Below are 23,693 nucleotides of genomic sequence, written 5' to 3' on the forward strand. Positions count from 1 at the left end.
GTGTAGTGGGCTCTCAGTTTTAGCGTTGGTGTCTGTGTTGATGGGTCATGCTGATCTTACTGATAAGAGTTGATGGCGGTGGCTTTCTTGATGGAGTGCTTTCATTGTTGGCCTTGGCTATGTTGCTTTGGTAATAGTTGGCCTTGGCAGTGGTGATCAGTCATCTCTGTGGATCACAGAGATCCTTGAACAGGAAGAGGTCAGATACGCAAGATTTTCGCCAAGTCTTCTATTGTTTTCGAGTGGTTGGTTTGTTGAAGATATGTTCTTGAGTTTACCAGGGTGCACAAGATATATAGAGTGAAGGGCATAGGTCCAAGAACTGATACTTGGGGGATGCCTACAGGGCTGGAGGTCAGAGGTGTGTGACATCCAAGAGATTTGAAAGGATCGACATTCCAGGTAGGAGGTGATCCATGCAAGAGCAGATTTGTGAAACCTAAAGTCCTGGAGAGTGAGACGAAGAGGAGAGATCGATATAGTCGAAAGCAGCAGAAAGCTCTGAAGGATGAATATAGACAAGAGTTTGGAGTGGTGAGCATTAGAGAAAAAAGGCAGTGTCCGGACATTTTGTCGAAAGTCATTTGGTCGAATTTTATATTATATATATATATATATATATATATATATATATATATATATATATATATATATATATATATATATATATATATATATATATATATATATATATATATATATATATATATATATATATATATATATATATATATATATATATATTTTTTAGGGGAAAAAAGGTTTTTTTTAAAAAGGGGGGTTAGGGGGACCCCCCCCCCCCAAAAAAAAGTGAAAATAAAAATAAAATAAAAAAAATCAACCAAATGGTTGCGACCAAATGTCCTGTTGACCATTTGTTTTCGACAAAATGTCTGGTAACCAAAAAAGGCATTAGAGAGAAAGTTGGAGACATACATGATTGCACTCTCGTCTGAGTGTTTACTACATAAGCCAGATTGAAGTGGCCATCCTCAAGGTACTAAGTGATCCGGTCGAAGACCATGGTTAAAACGAACACTTCTTGAGGCAGCAGGTGAGGTTAAATATCGGTTCTATTGAGGTCTTCAAATCTCAGAGTTTAGGAATACAGTAGGACAGGAGCTTAGAGTACAGCCCACTGGCTCCCACCACCTACATGGTAATAACTGCCTGGGCTTCAAATGTACACATACCGAGCACTCAGGAACATTCTCTCCATGACATCAGGGCATGACCTCTCCAGATACGTTCAGGGACTGAAGCAGGATATAACAACCAAACCCTAAAGGATTTCTGAATGAGTAAGGAGAGAAACTGGGCGATAGTTTGCTCCGATGTTTAGGTCAGCAGAGGTTTTCTTCAATAGGTGTAAGACAGTTGCAGATTAAGGAGGCAAAGAAGAGTCCAGGGGAGAGAGAAAGAGCGGTCAAAAAGCTCAGGGATAAGGAAAGGTTGATTGAGACAATTCCACTGTGCTTAAAAACAACCTGCTATTGTTTTGAACATTGAATGAACAGACCGATGACCAAGCTTTAAGTGCAATTTGCTACCAGATACCGACCACCTACCACCAGTGTGACAAAATGACTGCTGCTCTTCAGGAGTACATGGATGCGTACACACCTACACAGCACCACACTTCTGGTAGTAACCAATCCAATGGTCATAGTAATCATGCAAATAAACAAAGCATAATACCATAATATACCTTCACCTCCTTCAGTGACATGGGCCGAGGGCAGCTTATACTCTTAGAAGGGGATGTGAACCAGCAGCAGTAGCTACTTAAACAGTGTAGGAAGGAATGCAATATAAAAGAAAGTATAATCAAAGTTCCATAAAAATAGGAACCTTTAATCACAGACATAGAACTGATCAAAAACACAGACACTTAGCCCTGTCTAAATGTAGACTTTGAAGAGAAAAGGGGGGCACCCTTGGTGAAGACAGCGCAATGGAACAAAGTTCAGCAGCAATGTCATTAAAAAGGAGAGGTCAGCTCTTTGGCGGATGTTCCTTTTGTTTGGGATCACAATAAAGATATACTTAAAAAAAATTAAAAAAATAAATAAAAAGGAGGGCTTCTCAAAAAGGTAAAAGGTGAGATCGGTCAGTTGGGCCCTCAAAAGCGTGCTGGGGGACAGAACCGCAGACAGTACTTTTAAATGTGGTCCATGAGGCTTGACAACATCGAGCCCACCTTCTTGGTGCTTTTACTGGAATGAGTTGGTGTTTCAAATCGATTGTAACGAGTAGATTGCACATGGCGAGACAGGTCTAGTCAACTCGAAGCAGTTCAACAGTGCGTTATCTGCAGCGATGATCGGCTCGAACTGGATAAGTGCAGGTGAACGCTGGCGTCGGGTCAGGATTATGGATCACTTGACTGAAAGTTGTCAAACGGCGAGTTGCAGCTTGACATGCAGGAGTGCAGGAAGGTGATGGGTCGAGTAGTGGCTCAAAAGTAGATCAGAGAGTGGCGACTGTCAAAAGCAGCAGCTGTTTCCAGCAGCTCGAATAAGCTGTATTCCCAACAGAGTTCCAGTGAATCCTTTTTGTCTTGCAGCCCAAAGATGTATCCACCAACAACTAGGTTTCCTGTCCTCAAAAGGTTAAATGAAACAGCAAATTGGTCAAAAGTAAGCCTCTTTTCAGGGGTCCAATCCATGCTTCTGTAACCAGTAACCTTTGCCTTCTGACCTCATACCCAGAGTACTCTGCCTGAAGGTAATAGAGAGGCCACTAAGTTTGAGTAGCCCCAGCAAGAACCAAGATGGTGGAACCAGTCAGTGGACTGGACCCTGTAGCAGGAACTCCTCCCCTTCCCTATTTGCTCAACTTGAACGAGTCTCTAGCCATCAGTATCCAAGCGGGACTAACTATTGTATTCTGGCAAGGATATCTTTGTTCTGGAAAGAGAGGACATGAATTAAAAAAAATAAAAACACAAAAAGGGGGAATCCTGCATCTTTTCCCTCAGGGGTAGGGTTGTAGGCTTGCATTTCAAAGCCTAAAAGGGCCTCTCTGGTACGTATAGCACTTCATCTCAATGGAACATAGCCTTATCCCGCCCAGGGCACGGCCACTCATCTGCAGCATTTCGCTTCTCGACTTCATAACGCGCATCACCTCTGCCATTAGAACGCAGTCGAGTCCCACAACAAAACTTCGGTCCAGCTGGGAACATAATCAATCTCCTTGACTTGCCTACGCGCCTGACAGTCCATCAAAGCACCCATCCACAAGCCAGATATCCACGTGCCACTACCAGGGATTTAGCCACATCTCCCTCCCTTCGTGCGGGCTAAAATGCACATATGCATTCCAAAAATCCTCCTTTTAATGCTCATACATCAGGCTTCTGTCTTCCAAGGGCGTTCATCCCACAGCGCTTTGAGGCTATACCAACGGCATTGGGCGCTATAAAAAAAAAGTCATAACAATGTTCTGGACCATCATCTGCGGATGGCTGGGCGGGATTCAGGCCTGGCAAGCTTAATCTACATAACCCTGTCATGCATAAGGCTCTGGCCCAGGTTAACAACTAGATGGACACCAGTCACTGCTTAGTCACTGAGCAAATGAGACCACAAGGCAGGGCTCATCTTCACAGTTAATCTTGCCACCAGGCAATTTGAGACACAGTTATCCTTCGGTGGAATGGGAAGTCTTGGACTACAAAATCCACCCCCAACCTGCATGGCTCCAGCAAGCTGTACTCTAATGTATGTGACTTCTTAACCTGCTCTGCTGGGGAAGTCCGTAGACAGTCGCAGCCTAGTAACATCGGTGCAAAATGCTTTTAGTGCGGAGCACTTTAAGAAGAACAAGTTACTTACCTATGGTAACGTTCTTTTGACAGGTTGTTCCTGCCACATATTCTTCATCTTATAATAATTATTCTTCCAGCTTCAGTTGCTTCAGAAGTTCTTTTCAACAGAGGGCACTGTGTGCCGTCTCTTCGAGTCTATGTCCCTCGAGGGTCAACGTTATCATCAGTATAAATAGCGCATGCAGTGCCCATTGGCTTCAGTTCTGTTTTTCCCCCCTCCTGAAGAGGAATTACCAGGCGTACCATAGACGGTAGTCTCCAGAAAGCATTAAGTGTAAAGACATGCAATTTCTACAGCGGGTAGGCTGAGAGGGGCGATGAGGAATATGTGTGAGGCACATCCAATTGAAAGAAGGTTACCATGGGTAAGTAACTTGTTCTTAGAAAGGATTGTGTCCTCCCACGTATTCCTCATCTTATGGTAGACTCCCAAAGCAGTAATAATTTGGTGGTGGACTAAATGAAAGACCGCTTTTGTAAATTGTCCTTCCTGATTGGAAGATGAATCCAGGCAGTAATGTCTCACAAAAGTGTGGCCCCTGAACAAATGTCTTTGATTCGGACACCTCTGAAGAGCAGCAGAGGTTGCCATGCCCCTTGTGGAATGTGCTCTTAGGCCTTCCAGCGGGTCCTTGCCCGCTAATCTGTAACATTCACCAATAGCCAGGATGATCTATCTGGATATGGTTTGTTTTGTAACAGCTAGAACCAATTTAGTGCCAGTATAGCCAATGAATGGTCATTTTGGCAAAATGTAGCCATTCTAGATATGTAAAAATTGAGAGCCCTCTTTGGGTCCAGTCTGTGTAATCTTTCCTCCTCCTTTCCCGGATGGGAAGGTGGATAGAAAATTGCCAAAATTATTTTTTAAGACAAGTCAAAGTAAACAAGGTTTCACCTTGAAAACCTTGTCTTTATAGAAAGCCATATGTGGCTGTTTACCGGAAAGCGCCTGCAACTGGCTTACCCTGCGGGCTGACGTTATTGTAATAAGCAAAACAGTTTTGAATGTTAAAGTCTTTATGGGCATGAGTGTAAAGGCTCAAAAAGAATGCATGTTAGAATTCTCAACGCCAGATTGAGATCCCATACAGGGACACTGAATGATACTGGTGGAATACATTAGCAAGACCTTTTATGAATTGAACAATCAGAGGGATCTTAAAAATATGAATCCTCCTCGGAGAAGCGTTGAAAATAGATCACGCTGCCAGGTAACCTTTAATTGTTCTAATCTGGAGCCCCAGATGTGTCAAATGTAACAAAAAGTAAAGCACCATAGGTGGGTCACATTGAAAGGGATTCACATGCTTAACCCTGCACAGCTGCTGAACTTGTTCCAACGGCAGTGTTACAAAGATTTTGCTGCTGACCTTCTGGCCGAAAGCAAGATCTCCATTACGTCATCCGGGAGGTCACAATCCTTGTACATCAGCCTCTCAAAAACCATGCGTGAAGGCAGAGTATCTTGACCTCTGGATGGAGAACCTGACCCTCCTCTCTCTCAAGAAGATCCTCTCTTTGTGGAAGATGCATTGGAGGGCAGATGGACATGTCCAGGCGGTCTGGGTACCATGTCTTCCTGGACCAATCCAGGGCAATTAGGACCATGGGTTTCCTGAACTTTCTCAACCTCCTGATCACATGAGGAATGACGGGGACTGCGTACAGGAGTGGAAACTCCTACTCCACTACAAACGCATACCCCTCCCCTAGATCGCCTCTTGGGGGAAATTCCCTGGAGCAGAACCACTCGCAACTGGTCGCGAACAGATCCACTTGAGGGGTTCCCCAAAGGGCGAAGATCTCTTGAAGGACTTCCTGAGCTAGTTCCCACTCGTGGGAGACTGCTCTGCCTGCTCAGAGCCTCTGCCGCCGTGTTCTCCACTCCGGTTAGGTGAACTGCAGATAGAGAGATTCCTTCTTGAATTGCCCAGAACCAGAGCTGCATTGCTTCTCTGAAATGCTGTAGTGACGCTACACCTCCTCTCTTGTTGAGGTAGTATGTGGCCACTGTGGGGTCTGTCATTATCAGGAATTTCTTTCCCCGTACAGGGGGGAAAAAGGCCTTCAGTGGTAGTCAACCAAAAGGTTGATGGGTAGTTTGGACTCCGAAGGAGACCAATGACCGCTGATTGTCAGATCATTGGCGTGGGCTCCCCACCCCGTGAGTTAGGCATCCGTCACTACTGTTATCTGCGGCCATGGCTGCCAAAAGGATTCTCCCTTGAGAATGTTGTCCTTGCAAGCCCACCAGAGAAGGTCCTGAGAGACTCTGTTCGGAACTTTCAGGCGGTCTGACATTCTGAGACCATTCAGTCTTCTGAGCCCACTGAAGGGATATCATTCTCAGGCGAGCCTCTGGCACGAGAAAAATGCAGTATGCCACGAGACCGGCAACCTAAAAAATAAAAATACAATAAAAAAAAGGCCGGAAGATGCTGGGTACTCTGAAATGTGGTGACCATCTGCACAATATGTTGAGCTCTCACCTCGGGTGGCAAGGCTTTCCCAGAGAAAGCATTCAGGACTGCTCAAATAAATTAGGAGTTTTTGAGTTGGTATCAAGTGGGACTTCTTGTAATTGAGTGAGAAGCCCAGTTTGTGAAGAGAGTGGCAGGTTACGCCGAGATGTTCCCGGGGGTGTTCGGGTGAATGAGCCCTGATCTGCCAATCATCTAGATAGGGCTAGACGTGAATCCCCTCCGCCCCCGTCTTCTGAGACTCGCTGCCACAAGCGCTTTCAATTTGGTGAAAACCCTCGGGTGGAGGTCAGCCCGAATGGTAGAACTCAAAACTGATGAGAACCGCCAACCGCAAACCTCAGGTACCTTCTGTGCTTGAGATGGATCGGCACATGAAAGTAAGTATCCTGAAAATCCAATGATACCATCCAGTCTTGGAGCTGGAGAACATGAAGGATTTGGGAAAGAGTAACCATCTTGAACTTCCTGAGGAACTTGTTAAGGTTTTTCGAATCCAAGATGGGTCTCAAACCTCTGTCCTTTTTGGGAATCAGAAAGTATGGGGAATACAAACCCTTGTTCCTTTCCGCCACAGGTACATGTTCGATTGCGCCTTTCTCTAGCAGGGTAAAAATGTCCTGCACAAGAAGCGGATCTGGAATTTTGAAAGAGTTGTTCCTCGTTGGATGATCCAGAAGCCTTTTTTTTTTAGAAAGGGAGGCAGTAAGCATGAGCTATAATTTCCAGTGCCCAAGCATCTGAAGCAATGCCTCGCCATTATTTCAGATGCTGAGTAAGTCTGCCTACCACCGGGGTCTTGCGAGCAAAGGCCTTAGAGTGGTTTTGAGGTGGCTGAAGCCGCGGCTAGTAAAACTGCTGCTGCTTGGGTTGGCTTAGACCCTCTCCCCTCATCCACCACGAGTGAATCTTCTCGGACCTCTTTGACCGGCTTGTCCTCTTCCAGTTGAGGAGTAGAATCGAAAGGACTTACCTCCAAGAAGATGAACCCGAGTAGGGGTGTAGAGACTGCCCAACGGCAGCGCTGAGGGATTTAGCCGCCGCCTTTGAGGTCCGCAGCTTTTCCAAACTCTCATCCGCCTTGCTGCCAAACAGCCTTGAGCCGTCAAAGGGCATGTTGAGTAGTCTAGCTTGAACATCTGGTGCAAACGTGGACTTCCTCAACCAAGCAAACCTGCGTAACACTGTGCTAGCTGCCATGGATATGCTGATGCTGTCTGCAGCATCCAGACCTGACTGGAGACATTCCCCAATTGCCTCCTTATCATCCTTGATTGCCAGGAAGCTGTCTCCTTCCTCTCCTTCGGGATGTGGTCAGCCGCCACAGCTACGTAGTACCACAGGATAAACGTAAACCTTGACCAGGTACAAGTTACATTAGTTGACTTTAATGCCACACTGGCAGCAGTAAATCTCTCGCCCAGGCATCCACTATTTTATCATCCCTATCAAGAGGGATGGATGCGTATGCCGACTGCTTGGTAGATGTAGCAGCATGAACCACCAAACTTTCTGGTGTTGGATGCTTAGTCAGATACTCTGGGTCACTGCTGGATGGTCTGTATTTTTTAGCAACATTTTTTATTCACTGCAGCCGCAGTCTCTGGTGTCTCCCAATTTGCAGAGGCCCTTTTTTGAAGTGCAGTATGAAATGGCAAATCTTTTGGGGACCCCTATTCAAGATATCTGTCATGTCATCCTGCTCAAAAGAAGCAGTAGGCCTGCTCCAACCTAAAAACTATATAACCTTACTCATTAGTTTCCTATATGAGGAGTCAGCATGTTCAGTAGGATCTGGTTTGCCAAATTCTAACTCGGGAGAGGTATCCAATTGACTGGCAGATTGAAGGTGGTCATACCGCCTACTCCCAACTAAACGCCTTTGTTGAAGCCAACAATCTCCTTGACCCCGCCCAATCGGGTTTCAGAACACGTCACGGAACTGAAACCACCTTAACCTCGATCTGGGATGACCTTAAAATGACAGCAGACTCCGCGGGATGTGCCGCTCTAATCCTTCTTGACCTATCCGCTGCCTTTGACACGATCAATCACTCGATACTCCTAGACCGCCTCCACTCGCTAGGAATTCGTGGAACCGCTCTTAAATGGATAGCCTCATTCCTCAAAGACAGGCACCAAAACGACACTCTCCAACTTTACCTCCCAAGCCCGACCAGTCAACACGGGAGTCCCTCAAGGAGCATGTCTATCCGCCCTCCTATTCAATCTCTACCTGATCACCCTCCCACCAATAATTCGTTCACACAACATCCTATGTTACAACTACGCCGACGACACTCAACTAATTCTAAAATTCCTGAACTCGAAACCCAACTCCCAACCCGACCTGGCATCCTGCCTCGTAAACATAGAGCGCTGGATGACCCAAAGCCACCTCTTGTTAAACCCCTCCAAAACAGAAATCATGGTTTGCGGCAACTCCGACCTTCTTCCGCACCCACTACCCTGGCCACCCGCCATGGGCAACTCACCTACACCCTCCAAAACAGTAAAAAAATCTTGGATGCACCCTAGACTCCGACCTAACACTCTCGCGCCAAGTCAACAATGTCTCAAAGTCCTGCCACCATCACCTTAAAAACCTAAGGCGCGTCTTTCCATACCTCTCATTTCCCAACAGAGTCTCCGCTGTCCAATCAATCGTTATATCCAGACTGGACTACGGAAACCCCCTTTACCTCGGAATCCATACCTACCAACTGAATAAACTCCAAAGAGCACAAAACGCAGCGGCCAAATTACTACTTGCGCTCAGTCCAAGAGACCACATATCCCCAGCCCTTAAAACACTGCACTGGCTTCCTGTAGCCCGTAGGGTAGCATTCAAAACCTTATGCCTCTTGCATCGAGCACTGCATAAAACTGGACCGCAATATCTTCAAGACAAACTAATACCTTATCATCCCACTCGCACCCGAAGATCAAGCTCAGCCGGCCTCCTAGTAATTCCCAAGACAAACTCAGTCAGGCTAGGCGGATCATCATTCTCTGCCCTGGCTCCAACCCTGTGGAACTCACTCCCACCCCACATCCGCTTAACTGAAGACTTAACGTCCTTCCGCAAACTACTGAAAACCTGGCTCTTCCCATAAAACCAATCCAGCATCATCACAATAATACCGACCCATCAAACTACCTGAAGCGAGAATGACAGCTAAATAAACTCGAATGTAAACTAGAAAGACAAGCAGGCTTATACGAGTAAAGTAGATCAAAACAATGAAACAGAAAATACGAATAAATCATTGAGAAACTCAGGAAATCTGAACTGATCAAAACGACATAATGAATGAGAAGGGAATACAGTGAATGACATAAATGAAACAGTTAGAATGGATGAAGCGTACAGAACAGACAATTACACTAAACGGAAGCATGTGGATGTGACTGGAGAGCAGATGAGTTGTGGAAAGCGGTTGCGTGTGGAGAGCGGATGCGTGTGGAGAGCGGATGAGTGTGGAGAGCGGATGAGTGTGGAGAGCGGATGAGTGTGGAGAGCGGATGAGTGTGGAGAGCGGATGAGTGTGGAGAGCGGATGAGTGTGGAGAGCGGATGAGTGTGGATGAGAGCGGATGAGTGTGGATGAGAGCGGATGAGTGTGGATGAGAGCGGATGAGTGTGGATGAGAGCGGATGAGTGTGGATGAGTGCAGATGAGAGTAAGAGCGGAGTGCAGATGAGAGTAAGAGCGGAGTGCAGATGAGAGTAAGAGCGTAGTGCAGATGTGAGCAAGAGCGTAGTGCAGATGAGAGCAAGAGCGTAATACGGATGAGTGTAGAGAGCGGGCGAGTGTGGTGAGTGTGGTTGAGCGGGTGAGTGTGAAGAGAGGATGAGCGTGGAGAGAGGATGAGCGTGGGGAGCGGATGAGCGTGGGGAGCGGATGAGCATGGGGAGCGGATGAGCGTGGGGAGCGGATGAGCGTGGGGAGTGTGGAGAGTGCATGAGTGTGGAGAGCGCATGAGTGTGGAGAGCGCATGAGTGTGTGGGGAGCGGATGAGTTGTGGGGAGCGGATGAGCGCGGAGTACGGTTGAGTGCGGAAAACGGTTGAGTGTATAGAGCGGCTTAGTATGAGGAACCGAAAAGAGCGGAGGACTGTGGAGAGCGGAGGACTATGGAGAGCGGATAAGTATGGAGATCGGGTGAGAGCGGAGATCGGGTGAGAGCGGAGATCGGGTGAGAGTGGAGATCGGGTGAGAGTGGAGATCGGGTGAGAGTGGAGATCGGGTGAGAGTGGAGATCGGATGAGAGTGCGGAGAGCGGTTTGAGAGTGGAGAGCGGATGATTTTGAGAGCGGATGAGTGTGGGAACGCATGAGTGTGGGGAGCGCATGAGTGTGGGGAGCGCACGACTGATTATGGACTGAACGAGTGTCCTACCTCGACCAGTATGTAGACTGGACGAGTGGATAAACTACACGAGCATATAGTCTCGACAAGTGTCTAGACCTGACGAAGTGTGCGGTCTGGACGAGGGTGCGGTCTGGAAGAGGGTGCGAAACAAACGTAGGGTGCGGACTGGACGAATGTGTGGAGCGGTCGAGTATGAGGAACGGACGATTATGTGCAACGGACGATACTTAACATGCCTTGGAATGAAGGCAACTCTTGAAAACATACATCACGCCACACCCCACGCTTACTCTCTCCCTTACACCACCACTCATCTAGAACACAGAGATACTATGACACCATTCGGTATAACTGTTCTCATATCTACATCTCGCGCTTACTCCACATCACTCTAAGTAAACATTGCTGGTTTCTCACCACCCAGCAAGGCGTTCTTCCCAGGCCTAACGCAGCCACACTCGTTCCGGATAAAGCCGACCAGAGCGAACACATACTCCTGATCTCTCAACCACCACACCTACAGCTAAGAAGCAGCTACCACTTGTTTTCGCACCAGCTGCACACATACATGGTGCGCACACGCACTTTTTGACTCCCCCCTACTCTCTCTACTGACCTGAACTTCGGTTCCCAAGGGCGTTCAACCTACCAGCGCCTTCAGACCATACAAATGGTATATAAGGCGCTATATAAATGCAAAATAACATAACATATAAATCTTTTAATCTAGACTCAGAGATCAATTCATCTGGCACATTAGGGGTGCCATATTGTAACCCAAATGGTGGTGCGTTATCTGTAGGTTCATTATCGTCATAGATCTTTTTTTGGGCGAAGGCTTGAAAACCTTTTCCTGGATTACCACTGGCTTCGACAATCTCGAAGTAATTGTCGACAATGCTTTTGTCTGCGTCGACTTCGATATTGGCGTTGACGGCCTGGGTCTACTTCTTATCCTTCTTTGAAGGAACCCTTGACGGACTCCTGGTTTGTCAAAACCCACGACGATTTCTCATCAGATTGAGATCTTTCTCGATGCAGAACCAGCTTATGGCTTGGTTTTGAAGATTTTCTCTTTGACTTCCCTTTGTCGTCCTTTTGCAGATCGACAGGAGCATGGGCTTTCTGCTTGTCCTTCGATGGAGTCGGGCCGCATTCTAGAAGATTTTGAGCATTTAATTATGAGACACATCCCATTTTGCTGGCGCCTACCAGGACACTTGATTACCTCCGCCGAGGAATCACTGGAAGTCATAGGTGGCCTATGATGCTGTTTCTTGGCCTTCTTCAAAGAAGACGACAAAAAATGGCGTGATCGACTTCTCGATCGAGACGTTTAGATTTTTTACTTTGAGGAGAATCCCTCGACTCATCAATATTTCTTTTTAAACTCTTCAAAGGGGACTACGAAGGCAACCTCCCCACCGCTAATTTACCTTTACGCTCCCGGAGAACCTTTTTGTCATCACCTGGCAGGAGCCACAGTCGGAGGTACGGTGACCGGTACCAAGACACCACAGACATATGCGGTGGGGGTCAGTGATCGACATCTTCGATCCAGAGTCTTGGCATTTCTTGAAATGCATCTTAGGCGTTGATGGAGCCGACTGGGAAGATTTTTTTTAAACGAAAATAACTATTGAAGTTCACAAAAGAACCAAAGTGGGCTGCAATTCTTCGAAGCGTTAGCTCAGAAAAACAGAACTGAGGCCAATGGGCGCTGTGTGCGCTACTTATACTGATGATGACGTTGACAGTCGAACGGATGCCCGTGAGGGACATCGACTCGACGGCACAAGGGCCCCCTGTCAAAATAAGAAATCCGAAGCAGCTGGAAGGATAATTATCATAAGATGAGGAATACTTGTGAGGACATAATCCATTTCAAAGGCGGTTTGATCTGAAAAGCCCCCTTTCAGAGGCAGAATCTCCAGCATTATTTTATGTACTTAAAAATCAAAGTTCAGGTTTTACCACATCCACAAAGGACCATTCTGTCACACCCTGTAGCACTCCACTTAAGTGAAGGCCTGCAGACGGGGGAGCTCTCCCTATGTTGGTAGCGAAATGATCTACCTAGTGCACTCCAAACTATGAGTAAAGCGGGCAAGGAAGGCTTACAATAAAATCAATAACTACATTTTAAAAAAAAGATCTCATACACCCTAATTTCTGTCAGTTTGAATCTGTTGCAGAAATGCTTGGGGTCCCACTGAGGTAAATGGTGAAGTCGCAAAACGAAAACATCTTCCCTTATGGAGGGACAGCTTTTAAACTCCATTCCTGTTCAGAAAAAGAATCTCAGGAACCCTGGGATTCATTTCTCTGGATTAAGCTAGGACCTCAGGTCCCAGGAAAGCAGGAACCCTACCATACAGAGTAGAGTACCAAGACACCATCTAGTTTTCCCCAAACCTCATCCCTTTTGCGTAGATCATTAGAATATAATGGTGCAGCACAAATCTTAGGGACTAACTCATTGTGGCCGCTTTGTTGCATTCTTTCAGGTGGTGTGGGTTAGGTTATATATTTTTATTTCTAAGTGTAGTTTGGGGGGGGGGGGAGTGGTGAGGGGCGTAGAAAGGGATAATGGGGGAGGGGAGATTGACATCTATAAAAATGCAGGGAAGCAACCACAATGGATTGTACCAGATCCAAATGTAATACCCTGTTTATTTGTAGATAATCATATGTCCCCAATGTGATTTTATCCCCCCCACCCCCATCACATGGTTATTTGTGTGCTATATGACTTGTCGGCCCACCACAGTAAAAGACTGAAGCCTTGAACTTCTCCAGTGACTTCAACTGAAGACACCACTCCGAAAGCTCTACTCCTAAAAAGTTACTGAGCTGGAACATAATGCATTTTCCTTTCTGCTAAATCCAATATTAGTGGTATTTTTTGACATGTACTTTTTAGGCTTTTCCATCCTGCTTCCCTCTAGAGAGTTTAGCCCGGACTCCTCTTTCACATTTACACCTGATAGAGCTTGGCATATACAGAAAAGGTGTTATATGCTGGACTGATCTACCTGAACACTAAACAAAGTGTGAAGGAAAAGCTTTCCAATCCCCTCACTCTTCCACCCCCCCCCCCCCCCACCGCCATTTTCTGTCTGTTTTTTCGTGGTTTATCTCCTGACATCTCCCAGTTTCTGCTCCTCTCTGGCCCCTGTCTGTGCTGGTTTTCAGTTAATTTTCTCCTCGTCACTAATCATCAGCCGAGTCAATGTCCATTGTTCCAAAAAATGTGATTGGAAGGCACCCACTTGCTGAAATGCCCATGTTAGTGTATTTACCACTAGATCCACTTGTGAGTGAAATACAGTGTCATCAATTAAAACACACTCTTTGGAACACAAGCTATTCCACCTCATATATAGGCCACCAAAGCTATACTGAGAAGTAGCTTGCTTTTGGCAAAACAAGCTAAAGAACTGATGCATTAAACGCTGAGCAGTGGCAATATTTCAGCACGAAGTAGCACATGCACAATTTACACCAAGCAGTTCCTTTTCCTTCACTATAGCAGACGTCATACAGGTATGTCAGTGACTATAGAATACTGACCAGTACAGTTGATTTCACCAACGGTTACTCGGAAGGTGAAGTTAGGCTGGTGGGCTTGTCCTTCTGCCTTGAGTAGATCATACACCGGGGTCTTCCCTAAGCGTGTCCCATACTCCTGCAGAAGACTTATGGGCGTCTTTCCGGGATTGGCAGCCAGCATTTGCTCTATACTGCACCAAGAAAAAAAAAAAAGAAGAAGAGTTGTTAAATAACCACACTTATAATTTGAATGCAAGTACATTTACACCCAGGCCACGTCTTTTAAACATGCATGTCACATAATCACATCACATGTACCCTAGCGATGCAAGAAGGAATTTTACCAGGCGAGTAAGGATTTATGGCGATGTGTAACGTCTGCTCACAGAGCCCACTGGTTGGTGCCCGCCTAAGAGAGACGGCTGGTACAAAAATAAAATATGAAGATTTGCAACCCTTACACTCCCAGGGTAACTAAAAGTAAAAATAATCAAACGTGGCCTTCTTTTGCACCATGACAGTGACTCCTGTTGGTTCAATGCTACAAAGTGCTGTGGCATGTGAAGAGCAGAGACTAAGTGAGGGACAAAGGTCCGAGAGGGAAGTAAAATGGAAGGAAAGGGGTGAAGAAAGAAAAATAAAATGAAGTTTGCCATGTGCTACACAGTTGGAGGACTACAGATCCTAGTCCTCTCTTACCCCATTAAAAACAACCCATCCCTCTGCACACCCATTTCCAGTAAGACTTCTATAAATTACACTCGCCTTTCAGACACACCATGTCCACCTTGACTAATGGCAAAGAGAAGCTGCATTAAACCCGTATCTGTAGTTCTGTGTGCATCAGCCACTTTTACTCTCTCTAAAAATAAAAAAGGAGGCATATACTCCCAAAAAAAGAAAAATGGGAGGGGGGACGGGGGAGTAAAAATGCTCACAACAAATAGGAAACGGGTTCGCTGTCTGCCCCAACTCCTTTCGCCCTCACAGCTTGATGGATGGATATGTTTGCGCCAGTCGATGGAAATAAAATTCTACCATTGCTTGATCGCAAGAGGTAAAAATCCATCTTTTAAATGTGCATGAATAACTAGGTGGAAAAACATGTATTACGAAATCGGTTTTACACAAAACATTTTTCCTTGCTTATAAAATACTCCCATTAGAAACGGGGCTTACTTTTGTATTCCATTAAAAATCATTTTAAAAAGGGAGGTAAACGCCATATTCAAAATCGTCTCTGGAGCGCGGATTATGCAATGAATAAAACTAAAATTATGCACAGGATAGGGGCATTTTTGAATGAAAAAACGTCACTCTTTTTTCAGGTCTTATTTTCAAAAGACAGCTGTCTAGTGACATTAGTTCACATTCGCCATTAAAGTGTAAAAAAATACACAGGGATATTTGCAGAACATAACATTTGATTGCATATGCACAAAGAAATGAGCCAACCTGTATAACAAAACTATAAAAGTAAAAGGGTTAAATCTGTATGTCCTGGCTTTTTATCAAAATTACTTCTTGTGTTGTACTCTATTTTTTTCAAAGTGTCAGAGTAGTCCTTTAAGCGCTTTGTGTACAGAGGCTTCCTAAAGCATGGTCGTTAAAGAAGCAAAGAGAATTTAACCTAGCAAACCTCTAGGAGGTGATACAACTCTACTACCTAGTAAAGAACAAGGCACAATGAGATAAAGTGAATGGCTTAGAATCACAAAACTGGTCAAATGATAGGGTAACCAGACGTCCCGGTTTAGCCGGGCCTGTCCCGGAATCATGTCCTCTGTCCCAAGGGTTTTTAGTTTTTGGATTTTAAAAACCCAGATTTAAAATTCCCCAAATACCCGGTTTTGGGTATTGGGAGGGATACACGGGGGGGTGGTGGGCGGATGGATCTCTATGGGAGATATATATATATATATATAGTAAAAAACGAAGCAAAAAAAAAAAAAAACACAAAAAAAATACTTTGTCAAAGGGACGTGATGGTTCAAGTAAAACCGAAAAACCCCTGAAATTCGGTAGTTATGTTAAATGTTAAAGGTATTTGTACCGCGCACCATCACCAACGGAATTGGTCCCCAGGCGCTCTGGCGGATCTGTAAACGATAAGGGGGGGAGGGGGGTGGGTTAGTAAGGTGAAGAGGGAGTAGGATAGTGAGAGGAGTGGTGTTCTTTTGGCAGCTTGGTAAACTAAGCAACCATAACTCACGCCACCACCATGCATTGCTAAGACAAACACCCAGGACATCACAGATGACATCACAAATGTCATTGATTACATCACTGATGTCATCACGTCTGACTCGCTCTTTTTTCCTTAAGTGATATCTTGGCCAGTAATAGTCCGGAACAAAAAAATTCTAAAAGTACTATATTTGTAGACTTATACTTCAAATATGTTCTTACAATAATTCACTTAGGGTCCACTCACTGCATATGAAACATATACATATGGAAAATACACACTTGAAAGACAGCAATGCTTTCTGTGTATGAAGACAATCAGTAAGGTTATCAACACTTTATTGTTCTGCTGTTTTTTTTATCACTGTACTTTCTCCGGATATGCTCATATTTATATTCACATTACTTTCTTTAGGGTGCAGTCAAATCATGTGATAGTTATACATAGGGAAATAGTAGGCTTGAAGCAGAGCAATCATTTCTGTGCATAAAGATAATCAGTTATGTTATGGACACTTGCTGGTTCTACTGCTGCTTTGTTGCGTACTTCACTTTCCCTTTATATACATTTGTATGTGTTGTTCTGTCTTTGTGTTTTGTATGTAATAATGAAATTATGTAGTCAGTGGGTTTTATTAGCTACTTATTACATATTGCACAGAAAGAAAACTAATAGGAAAGCATTTATCATTTCACTATTCAACATGGGAAGATTATGAATATTGCACCTTCATCATATATGCTGCACACAATGCTTATGTTTATACATGAGTAGCTTACTATACTGTAAAGAACTTCATAATAGAATGCTATTTATATAAATGCACTGCCTAATGCACTACATAGCTCATGATACTTATTCCAATGATCCTTGACACTTTGTCAACATTATAATAAGAATCCCTTGTACAGACTTTCCATGAAAAGTAAATGCATCAGTGATGTCATCAATGACATTTGCGTTGTCATCTTGGATGTCCTGGGTGAGTCTTAGCAATGCATGGTGGTGGCGCGAGTTATGGTTGCTTAGCTTGCCATAATTAGCGAATTCCAGGCGTTTTTCGGTTTTACTTTGAACCAGAACGTCCCTTTAACAAAGCTTTTTTTTACTGAATATACATATTCATAGTGTGAATTTGATAGATGTTACTAGGATTCCCTTACTTTATATACATGTAACATAGAACATACGGAACCACCAGCTAGTCCTTTTGATGTCCGCAGACTGTGCGCGTGTCCGTGGACGGACAACATCAACACTACCCAAAAACTCAGGGGGTATCTTAAATTGTTCCATCATGCCATATAAACACTGAACAAGTTCAAAAAGCAGCACATAAACACATTATATGTAATAATAAATAAATGGAACCTATATATGTAACACATCAACCATCCATTTAAATAGCATATGTACTAAAATGGAATATACCAAAACAAAAAGAAGATATGCCTCCAACATAATTACCTCACAGAAACTGCACAGCTAGGAGCAACAACAGACCTACACAACAGCAAGAACACAATTTACCAGAAACTAGTAAGTAAACTTCATTTTTCTTACATAATTCTAAACTTTCTGTATTAGGTACACTAAAAGTAGTATTTTTTGTAAAAAAATTTACACAGAAATTTCCAGTACTTTGCAATGGCTTGAAGAAGATTTCCCAAGTGAGGAAATGACTAAAGACAGTGATACTAATCGTAGACATTTCTCTATATAAGCAAATTAATAATAATTACTGTGTACTTAACATATATTATTTTTTTAACAGACCATACAAACATTGAAAATAATATAGCAAAAGAGACATTACAAAATACTCTGCAGCGCATAGAACAAAAAATGAATATGCTTATAGAAAATTATAATCTTTTAAAACATTTGGTGGAGGACCACATAAAAGAAAAAATTAAATATTGTCCCACATGTACCTGTCCCCCCCCTCTCCATGTCCCAGTCAACTATCCCCAAACCCTCACCACCAAGAAAAACGTTATGAGACTTCCATACCTTCATCCCCTCCCATCCATCCTCTCCAAACTCCCTGTATTTGTGTCAGTTTCTCCTTCCCAGTCTCTTTCATAAATTGTATAATAACAAAAAATGTGTGGTTTAATTCAGTCCTTTGTGTCTTTTTTTTTTTTTTTTTAAAGGTGTATTGTCCGCAATTTACCACAATGCGAGTGTCCTACTGACATTATACCTGTCCGTACTGTTCCCACTGTCCGCAAGCAAGATGGAACTTTTCTTAGGAACTGTTCTTAGAACACATTTGGCGTCTGGAATGTTCACAATTAAACAAAAAGGACACTATACCTGTCCGTACTGTCTGTAGAACATCTACGCACATACGCACCACACCCATAAGTTCTACGAACATCGCGCCTGTCCGTAACTGTCCGTCTCACGTGTGTCGTACTTGAATTAGTTTGAGGACCCGAACACTGCCCGTAGAACACCCGCGCGCATGCGCACAACCATTCCTACGCATTTGGTGTCTTGCGGACACCAGTCCCATTTTCGGACATGTTCGCAACTTCATCATGTGACCGCGCCCACGTGGAGCGTGTGTCCTGATTTGCGGACACTGTCCGGGTCACCGAACATTTTTAAAGTACTTTTTTTGGACAATCCAAAGTATTTTACAGTACAAAATTCACCATTGCACATGTCCCAGACAATGGCCCTGTCTTTCTACATACTTTTTGGAACTTTGAGCCTTTTTGGGGTGTTCGATCTGTCTGCGGACAGCACGACTATCCGCAAAGCACGCACCAGCACCCCTATAAAAGGCCATACCCCAGAGATCATCCTCATTGTGCTTCTGGCTACATGACAGAGCATTGTCTATTTTAGCTTTTGCTGATCTTGCTGCTTCCCATCATCACACCTGATGGCATCTATGGGGACCAGGCGTGAGGAAGTAGAGGAGGAGGATGAAGAGGATGAGGTAGTGGAAGTCCCTACTACCAGCACTCGCCGTGAGTCTTTGGTGTGGCGGTTGTTTACCATTCATGGTGGAGTGCCAAAAGCACGTGCAAACAAGGTCACCTGCAACCAGTGCAAAATGGTGCCGAGTCGTGGGAGGCCTGGTTCGTACAGCTTTGGTACGACATCCATGAAGCGACACCGAAGGGCGTTCCTCGGTGGGGCCGTTTGCAAGGTTGTACCTTGTGATAAACGTAGCAGGTTGAGTTCCTCTACAACATCCTCCGTTTCCGCTCATGTCACCACAAGAGAGACTCCTGTGGGACAGCGCATCCCTCCAGCTAGGCAATCCATGATGCTGCTGACCCTTACCTTTCGAGGGTCACAATATTGTGTATGTACTGCGGCACAGTACTCTGCAAGGGGGGGGAAAGAGTCTTCTGAGTGCTTTTGAGACAGCAATCACGGAGCATGAGAAGGTTTGCTACCTACCTAAATAAAGGCCCACCCTACATCTTCCTCTCTCCACCTGCCATTTCTTATCCCCGTGGTTGGTGTCCCTTCCTTACCCTACTTTCCTAGTGTGTTGTGTGTAAAAAAACAAAAATATATATAAAACAAACACCCCCTCCCCCCAAAATAAAAAAAGGCTCTTTTCAGAGCTGCCTTTCACAGTTTAAAAATAGAAGTGGCAAATAAATGGAGCAGGGCCCTGTGCATTTTTAGAAGTCCGCAGGCAGTTCGCGGACATATCAAATTTTGGGGTGCTGCCCTATCATAACAATTGCACTTTTCTCTTGGAGGAAGTGGTGGCTCTCAAAAGAGCCTTTTGGTGGCGTTTGTCAGAACTATTGTCCCAATACGGAGCATGTAACTCTTGGGCAGCCCTTCTACCCTTTCCACTTAACTCTCTGTGCCATTCCCTCATTGGATACAGCTAAGCAGTCACACAACCATCCACCAATCACATTGAAGACATATACATCATCAGAGTTCAGCAGTTCAAATGTACTGTTGATCACTCCGAGTACAAGTCTCATATCACTGGAAAGCACCTACTACAAAAACTACTGTACAAGTCTCCAAGATTTCTACTTGCAGCTGCATGCATATCCAGATGCATGAATACAAACTACAGGTATGCCTATTTTCTGCACAGTACATGTACTGCATGCATATAAACAGTAACTGCCACTTAACCTGTATAACTTATAAAATTAACTTACTGTCATTTTTCCTATCTGCTATAAGCACTTCCAAACCTGTCTGCTATCTAAATTCATAATTTTCTTTTTTTCCCCCCTTTTTCTTTTACACACACACACACACACACACACACACACACACACACACACACACACACACACACACACACGTCTAATTTAATAGTAAAAGATGGGAAAAATAACAGTATAATTGTACAAAAACAGTGTATTAGAAAATTACACACAGCCAGGATAAGATCATGCATCTTTATAAACTTATACAGATAGACACCATCATTAAAAAGCTCCCAGCTGAAATGGCACCACTGCCTCTACATCACATCCTTCTGCTTCATTACCCACACCTTCACAAATGCATACATGCCATGCTTTTCTATACAGTTTCTGCCATTTACCCTATAAAAATAGCAAAATAAGTATATGATTATTTCTTCTATCTCCTAACATCCAATAACACAGCCTTAAGAAACCAAGTGAGTTTCATACACTTAGTTCAACATGCTTTGCAAATGAGTAGAATACTAACAGATTGCAAGTAAAATATAAAGGCTGCACATGGTCAAAGGAAACTGCATGCACACACTTTGTTCAGTTATCAAACAACAATATTACTACAAAAAACATAAAAATCAACATCTAAATTAACAGTGCTATAAACACACAAAATTACTAACTTCTTTATTTTACAATTGCAGTGAAGACCACTCTCCTAAAAAGCAGCATCATCTGAAGTACAAACAACAACTCAGAAGAAACCTGCTTATTCCAAAAATAAAAAGTAAGTACAATACTACCATAATGTTCTAACTGTTACTCAAACACACTGTGGGGCTGATTCATGAAATTTGTGCGCCAAAAAATGGGGATTTGTGCGCCATTCTGCCCACAAATCCCCATTTGATAAACAGGGATTTGCGGGCAGAATAGCACACAAATCCCCGTTTTTCAGAACACAAATTCCATAAATCAGCCCCTAGCATGTTAGTACTGCAGAAGAAAGAACTGTTTTAGTTATATACCATTAGATTTAGTATTAGTGCTTCTCCTCACCACTAGCTTACTTTCTATTGTAACACACAAATACAAGAATAGCCTTCCCAACTAGTTGTAGCTGCCCATTGCACAATCACACACCTCCACATACATCCTTACGATTATACTCAGACACTCATGCAAAAAGCGCACATACATTGTAGAACAGTCCAACCCATATCTTCTTTAATGTTTACCAAAAAGCAAGTCCGTACAAAGCAACGCAGAAGTAGAGCAAATGAAAATAAAAAAGTGTCCAAAATAAGCATCCATCTGTAGCAGAATTCGTACAAAAAGTTAAAACAAAAGCTATAATAGTCATTAAGCAAAACGAAACAAGCTTCCAGTACAAAAAAACTTTGCCTCCTCTTTCAAAATGTAAAACGAAACAAAGTGATTAACAAGAATTCAGCTACCACTACGGCTAACACTGCTCCTATAAATCTTGATGTAGTGGCAAGTAACCATACCAAAAAAAGTATTTTACAAAAAATGTTCTGCCACAGAGTCCTTCAGAATCTTATAAAAACAGGAGAGAAATCATGCACAATCCTTAAAACCTGCTGTAGAAAATTAATCTTAGAAGCTCTCATAGAGAGTGCAATCCTTCTCAAAAGGAAGTTATTTTTTATTTTATTTTTGAACAGAATGAAACCACTAACAAAACTAACTATTAAATTACAAAAAAGACTTCTCAATAAACGGAATGTCAACAAATATAACTTCTTAAATATCTGTGGAGGTGAATGGAGTCACACCACAAACACAGAACCATATTTCAATCAAGAAGCATACAAACAAAAGCAAACAGACATAATTGCCATACATAGCAGTGGACGAGGGTATAAAAAATGTAATAATACCATTATGGAACAAGAAACGCTGCTCACAAAAATATCCCCAGAAAACTATCACCTCTCCATCAGACTGAACCAAAACGTCCAGTGTACAAATGGCCGGGCACGTCAATGTGAAACATTGACAAATATCTTTCAAATCTTTGCGCCAGTTCCTCAATCAATATGTAAAAAGCAAAGAAACATTCAAAATAAAACTTCTACAAAATATGGATAACTGTCCAGTGCGCAAACACACAGGACTACAAGGACATTCATTAGCCTGCATTTCAGGACCTAATTGCAAAAGCACCTTCCATCATATCAAAATGATATCAACACATCGTTCAACTATAAGAAATCTAGTCCATAAACTGTACTATGCTTTGGTTTGCTATGGTTTGTTACATTAGGTTGTGCAGAATATGCATGGGAAGATTTACATGATTTCCTACGCATATCAAACAAAACAAACATAGATTTACTAACACCTGGAGAGTTTTGCTCTATAGATTCCGTTAATGTTTCAAGATATTTCCATCATCGCTTCATTGCTATGCTACACTTTATTTGTAATAAAACTATTCCTCCCCTCGGAGAACTGCAATACTTCTTTTAGAGAAAAGAATACCAAGCCAGAGGAGCAGCACATATCCACATGCTTTTATGGATTAAAGATGCTCCTAAATTTGGTCAAGACAGTGATGCTACCGTTTTACAATTTATCGAAAAATGTCACTTGTGAAATTCCATCAGAAGCAACAAATCGTGATCTTCATGCACAAATTGTACAATTTCAAAGACACAAATGTGGGAAATATTGTTGTCGCAAATACAAAGGGAAATACTACACCAAATGCCGCTTTGGTTTCCCTAGACCAGTTACAGCAACATGTCAAGTAAACAACTTCATGTCTTCAGTTAGATATAGTGTTAAAGGTAAATCACCTAAGAACACAAATTACATAAAAAGAACAGAAGAAGCAAAATATATCAATGATTACAATGCAATCATTGCCCTCTTATGGAATGCAAACATAGATGTGCAGTACATTGCAGATAATTCCACTGCAGTTGCACGATGTTACAGCCTACTTAACCAAAGCAGAAAAAACAGAGCTTCAAGACCTCTGGGATGACCCATCATCGGACAAAACTGTCTCAGAAATTGTACAGCTTAGGCATAAAAATGCTCTCTCAAAGAGAATGTGGCTGCTATGAAGCTGCAGATCGTTTAACC

At 43.4% G+C, this 23,693-nt stretch overlaps 1 protein-coding gene across 2 annotated transcripts in view; it reads right to left on the reverse strand.

Annotated features, from left to right (window-relative positions):
• The window catches only part of TARBP2 (TARBP2 subunit of RISC loading complex), a 178,749-nt gene that overhangs the window by 77,253 nt on the left and 77,803 nt on the right, over nt 1-23,693 (reverse strand). For both annotated transcript variants that reach the window (XM_069653283.1, XM_069653284.1), the window contains exon 2: nt 14,262-14,431. In XM_069653283.1, coding sequence (XP_069509384.1) covers nt 14,262-14,431 — 170 coding nt within the window. The remainder of the gene's footprint in view (nt 1-14,261; nt 14,432-23,693) is intronic.

Source organism: Ambystoma mexicanum, chromosome 3q, assembly GCF_040938575.1.
Source record: "Ambystoma mexicanum isolate Mex_15411 chromosome 3q, UKY_AmexF1_1, whole genome shotgun sequence".
NCBI classification, from domain to species: Eukaryota; Metazoa; Chordata; class Amphibia; order Caudata; family Ambystomatidae; genus Ambystoma; species Ambystoma mexicanum.